At 37.8% G+C, this 6,019-nt stretch overlaps 1 protein-coding gene across 8 annotated transcripts in view; it reads left to right on the top strand.

The window, feature by feature from the left end:
• The window catches only part of CCDC125 (coiled-coil domain containing 125), a 28,752-nt gene extending 25,708 nt beyond the window's left edge, over positions 1-3,044 (top strand). For 7 of the 8 annotated variants that reach the window (XM_037062813.1, XM_037062809.1, XM_037062810.1 and 4 more), the window contains 2 exons: positions 1,653-1,783; positions 2,707-3,044. In XM_037062813.1, the coding sequence (XP_036918708.1) occupies positions 1,653-1,783; positions 2,707-3,012 (437 nt within the window). In that variant the 3' untranslated portion in view covers positions 3,013-3,044. Of the gene's footprint in view, positions 1-1,652; positions 1,784-2,706 lie in introns of those variants that run through there. The other variant, XM_037062814.1, reaches the window with a different exon arrangement.
• The last annotated feature ends 2,975 nt before the right edge of the window (positions 3,045-6,019 follow it).

Raw genomic sequence — 6,019 nt, forward strand, 5'->3', positions numbered from 1 at the left:
TTATCACATTCTGTCACCTGCATAGGAGCCTCCCTGACCCCCGACTATGCATGGAGGTTGGCTATAAGGATAGTGCTATGCAGACAAAGCTGGGTTTTTACGAGGTAGACTTGTATTCATTTCAGCACTTGAGTTAGTACTCATTTTATATTCCAGAATTCCCACCTTTCTTGGCTAGTGATAAAACTCAGGGATTTTGCCATTAAAAATATGACTTCAGAGGTATATCTCCCAATCTTTGTTTTCTGTTAAGGCACTGACAGAGTTAGAAGCAGAATTTAAGGAATTGATTCATCTCTGGAAAGCCTTTACAAGTCCTTAAAATTTCATTAACTCTTGACTGAGTTTCTTAGTGACAAGATTTTGATTCATTTTACTAGTATATTTCCAATAATCTGAACCAATATAGGATTATTATTAGAGACCGTTCTCTTATGTGTGGTTACCACTTAGCCATCAACTTTTCTTCTTGAATGGCAGCTTAGCCAAGTTCTCAGTGACAAGCTATAAACCTCGTTCCTCTTTGGAAACCTCAAATAGAGACAATTCGTCCACTCATCAAAGTTGCCAAGGGCATCGCTTGTCTGGCATTGTTCCCATTGCCAGAGCTGCTCGTGGAAGAGGTCAGGTGTGAGCCCCAGTCACTACAGTTGATCTGCTCTCTGTTCTCCATGAGACCATTTACAAAGCATTTCAAAAACAATTTTGACATTTTCCTGGTATAAATCTACAAATTTTGCACCTTGTAGTATAAACTGCATCCTTTCTATGGATGAAGCAGAACATTAATGTACACATTTCAGGATGTGGACTTTCAACATCGTCAGTACCTGGGCTGGGTGCTTTCACAACGCGTTTTTTTTAGGGGTGGGGAGAGTAATTACTACTTTAACCATTTGTAAGTAATGTTAAGCACATTTACAGTGTTGTATAACATCACCACCATCCATCTCCAGAACTTTTTCACCCCAGAGACTGTACCCATTAACTGCTAACTGCCCACCCTCCTCCCACAGCAGATGCTCTGCAATTTAATGGCCCGGCAGTCCTGAGGCATAGGTACTGATACTCTTATTCTAGAGCGTGAAACTCAGAGCACCTGTCCAAGGTCACGCAGTTAGTAAGTGATAACAGGATTCAAGTCCAGATCTTTCTGACTCTGAAGAAGAGTTTGCATGGTTCAGAGGCCACTGGCCTGTGGAGGTTTTTTTGGGTCTTCATGGTATTCTCAAATAATGTGGGTCAAGTGGCTGATGTTTAAAATTGGAAGATATCCCATACAAATCTGGACTGCTCTGGAATCTGGATTGCTCTGCTTCCCCTGGAAGACTCAGATGATCTGGTAGATGGGCTGCATTCCTTCCCGTGGGGCAGCCATTGTTGCGAGCTGAGGAGCAACAGGATGCGACAGAATGGCGGGGCATTGCTCTGGCCTCTGGCTGTGGCCCTCTCCTTGCATTTGCCACGCTGGCTCTAAAGCCTGAGCTCTCCCCACTCCGCTGTGCTGACTCACTCGCGCTCAGGGTCTCCAGAGGACAGCCTCCTGGCTGCGGAAGGCAGTAGCCTTAGTTCATACTTACCTCTTTTCCTGGGAGTTCACATCAGTGAAGGTCTTTTTTATGTCTCAGCTGAGTTTCCATGTTCCATTTTAGGATTACTATCACAAAGGACTAAGAAGACCTTAGGGCAGAGACTGTTGGGGATGCTCCCTTCTGAAAACAGTTCTAAGAGGACTGAAGACCAGGATAATCCTCGGGAAGTCTTTAAGATGCTAATAGATTTGGTTGGTATCTTTGCTTTCTCTTGTTAGGGATTGTGGTTAGGCTAATCTTTTTGCTTCCTATTAATTCAGCTTTACCACTCTACACTTGCCTTTTATGCCCTTTCCCCAGACCCTCCTCCAGAGTTATAGCCTCCGTCTCCTTGAACTCTCAGCATGCTCTGCCCACTTCCCTCATCCATGTTCTTCCTGTGCAAGCTTAAAGCTCCACCTCTGAAAAAGGGGGGGTCCCTGTAATTAAGTCCAGGCATCTGGCTTCTGCACTTAAATACATAGTTCATGGCAAGACCTTCTCTTTACTCAGGAATTTTTAAAGTAGTCATCCACTTCCTGACACATTATGTCCTTTAATCATGACCCCAAGCTTGAACTCAGCCCTGTTATCCCCATTTGACAGGTGACCAAAGACTCACATTATATGAACATACTTATCTATATAAGAGTGTTAAAGTTATTTATTTACATATAAATATATAAAAACAATTTTAAATATAGGCAATTTCAACATTCTTTGAGAGAGGTTAAGTACAGATTTGTTGTATATATTTATATGTATATTTTATTTATATATGTATATACATATACACACACATATGTATTTCTGTTTGCTCTTCAGACAAAATTTTCAGCAGTAGTTTTCTGTTCTTCCTTTAAAAGATATCCTCAAGCCCTGGCTGGTGTGGCTCAGTGGCTCAAGTGCCCATCTGGGAAACAAAGGGTCACTGGTTCCATCCCCAATCAGGGCACAGGCCAGGGTTGTGAGCCAGGCTCCCAGTAGGGAGCATGCAAGAGGCTATCACAAATTGATGTTTCGCTCTCTTTCTCCCTTCCCCTCTCTCTAAAGAATGAACATTTTGATAAAACCTGAGTATAGGTCTGTATCATTTATTGACTAACTGGCATTTTTTAAATCTCTGTGCATGCAGCTGAATGATAAAGAAGAGGCTTTGGCTCATCAAAGAAAAGTTAGTTACATGCTTGCTCGGGCACTGGAAGACAAAGACACAGGCTCAAAAGGGAATAAAGGCAATTTTCCATTAAAACCTCCACAGCAGAAAACTACAGAGCTCTCTGTTTTGCAGGATCCTGTACCTTCAAGTGTTCAAGTTTTTAATTCGCTGGGCTGCATTTGTCTACCCCAGCATCTTCATACAGGTCAAAATGATGCAAGGACTCTGAAAAGATCTCATTCTTTGCCATCAAATATGATGTTTGGAAGACAAACCAGTTGAAACTGGAACCAAGAACTGTTTATATCAAGAGACTTTGAAAAAGGATTGTGTAAACACTGTAACATATTCAGTTGTATATTTTCTGGTTATTTCTAAATTTTAGGAGGCAGCTTAAATACTCAAATGTTTTCTACAAGAAATTTATTAGTATTCTCTGTAGACACATTTTATTTATAAAATATACCACTATATTTTAAAAAATTTCCAGTATTTACCAACAACTTAAAAACAAAAATATTATTGTATTGGGTTGGCCAAAAAAGTTTGTTTGGTATTTTTCTGTAAGATGGCTCTAGCCGTGCTTAGCTGCCTTCAACTTCATTCGAAACAATTTTCTTAGATTATGTTGTGACAGTTGTCATATCGTGTGTTTTAAAAAACCTTACCAAAATTGGTGAATTTTGGTGTACCCATTTTAATTCTGAAGATGGAAGAAAATACACAACACTTTTGACATATTATACTTTATTATTTCAAAAAAGGTAAAATTGCAATTGGAATGGGAACAAAGATTCGTGCAGTGTATGCAGAAGGTGCTGTGACTGAGTGAACGTGTCAAAAGTGGTTTGCGCAGTTTCCTGCTGGAGATTTCTCTCTGGATGAGGCTCTACAGTCTGTTAAACCAGCTGAAGTTGATAGCGATCAAACTGAGACGTTAACTGAAAGAATCAATGTTATGCAGCACAGGAAATAGCTAACATACTCAAAATATCCAAATCAATAAGGTTATTACTGAAAATGAAAAATGCCTCTTTTTATTTTATGGGAAAAAAACTAAATGAACTTTTTGGCCAAACCAACATTTTGAGAAAAACAAAAAGTTATTTAACTATTTAGATTGAATGTGGGGATCTTTGGCTCAAGCAACAACATAATGTAAATGAATCCTCTAAAACATAACAATGCCTAGGAGTGAACGTATGTTAATTTTTTAAATACACTTATTTTGTTTTGTGTTTCTCAGGATTTTTCATTTGTGACATAAAGTTTAAAATATTTTCCTTAAATTAACCTCAGTTAAAAGTTACTATGGTGGGACTTTGGTAGAAGTATATTCAAAGTCATAGCTAGTTCTCTTCATAGTTTTGTTTTTCGTCCAAAGTGGTGACACTTTGTAGCCAGATCTACACAAAATTCTGATACCCAGACCAGTCTGAATTAACTTCTTGGTTTCGATGCTAAATTTTAGATCACTTAATTTTCTGTTTCTACAAATATTATATAGTAATAACTTTAATACCTTTGGGGAATATTGCTATATTAGTATCATCACAATTATGTTGAAGGAAATGTATTACATTCTCAGCAGTTATAATAAAGCTTATCTAATTGAAGATCTCTGATGAAAAGATATATGGCTACACTAATTACTACTTAAATAACAGAGTATAAGGTAATAATATACACAAATTATAGTTGTGTTAAAGGGAGAGCATTTAGTTGGCATTAGTAAATAATAAAAGCTGGAAACTTGGCAAATAAGTGTTTAAAAAAAGAGGTATGATGAAGAGCTATTGTTATCAGATATTAAAATATATTGTTCTTCCCTGACTGGTGTGGCTCAGTGCTGTCCTGCAGACCAAAATGTTGCTGGTTCAATTCTAGTCAGGGCACATGCCTGGGCTGTGGGTCAGGTCCCCAGTTGGAAGTATGCAAAAGGCAAACAATTGATGTATCTCTTTCACATTTCATCAATGATGTTTCTTTCCCTTTTTCTCCCTTCCATTCCCCTCTTTCTAAAAATAAATAAATCTTTTTTAAAAAGTTGCCCTTATAATATAAAGCTACATTATTTTTTAAGGATTTTTTAAAAGATTTTATTATCTTTAGAGGGGAAGGTACAGAGAGAGGGAGAGAAATATCAATGTATGGTTGCCTCTCGTGTGTCCCCTGCTGGTAACTGGCCTGCAACCCAGGCATGTGCCCTGACTGGGACTTGAACCACGATCCTTTGGTTCACAGGCCCAGGTTGAATCCACAGAGTTACAGCAGCCAGGGCTAAAGCTACATTATTTTAAAGCAGTGTGGTACCAGCAGGTCAAAGGAGTAGGAAAAAGACCATACACAGATCTAGTATGTATAAGAATTTCATATAAAATAAAAGGTAAGGGCCCTGGCCAGATAGCCAGTTGGTTAGAGCATCATCCCAATACACCAAGCTTATGGGTCTGATCCTTTGTCAGGGCACATAAAAGAAATCACCAATGTAGACATAAGTAAGTGGATAACATATTGATATTTCTTTCTCCCTCTTTCCTTCTCTCTCAAATCAATAAAAAATTAAAGGTAAGGAAAGGATCTTGGATTATCTAATACTAAAATTAGAAATGAAAAAAAGTCAAATTACAAAAACTAGAAAGGTTATTTTAATTTTATATTTTTAAATATATTTTATTGATTACGTCATTATAGTTTTCCCATTTTCCCCTTCGTTCCCCTCCACCCTGCACACCCCCTCCCCTTGAAAGGTTATTTTTAAATGTGTGTATATGTGTATATCTATATGAAACAAATTTATATAAATGGGTATTTGTAACACTCCAATTGGTAGGTGGACAAAGAATCTGAATCAACAGTTCACAAGAGGGATTAATACACAGAAATGAAAGAAAGATAAATTATGGTATCAAATTAGCAAAAGATCACAAAGATTATGTGAGAGGTAGAGATGAGGTAAACCAGCTAACTTAATGCAGTGTTGATGAATGTGTATTTGAGACCCTGTATTCAATTTTTTGGGGGGGGGGGTCTCAGAAGTGAAATTGCTGGATTATATGGTAATTCCATTTTTAATTTTTTGAAAAAACACGTTTTCCGTAGCCAGCTGCACTGTTGTACTTTCCCACCAACAGTGCATAAGGGTCCCAATTTCTCCACATCGCCAACACTTGTTAATGTCAGGCTTTTAAAAATAGTAACCATCCTAATAGGTATGAAGTAATATCTCATTGTGGTTTTCATATTTTTTATTTTTATTTAATTATTTTTATCCTTGCCTAGGGACAAG

This window comes from Sturnira hondurensis, unplaced genomic scaffold (assembly GCF_014824575.4).
Source record: "Sturnira hondurensis isolate 20B ecotype Veracruz unplaced genomic scaffold, ASM1482457v3 Scaffold0014384, whole genome shotgun sequence".
Classification (NCBI taxonomy): domain Eukaryota; kingdom Metazoa; phylum Chordata; class Mammalia; order Chiroptera; family Phyllostomidae; genus Sturnira; species Sturnira hondurensis.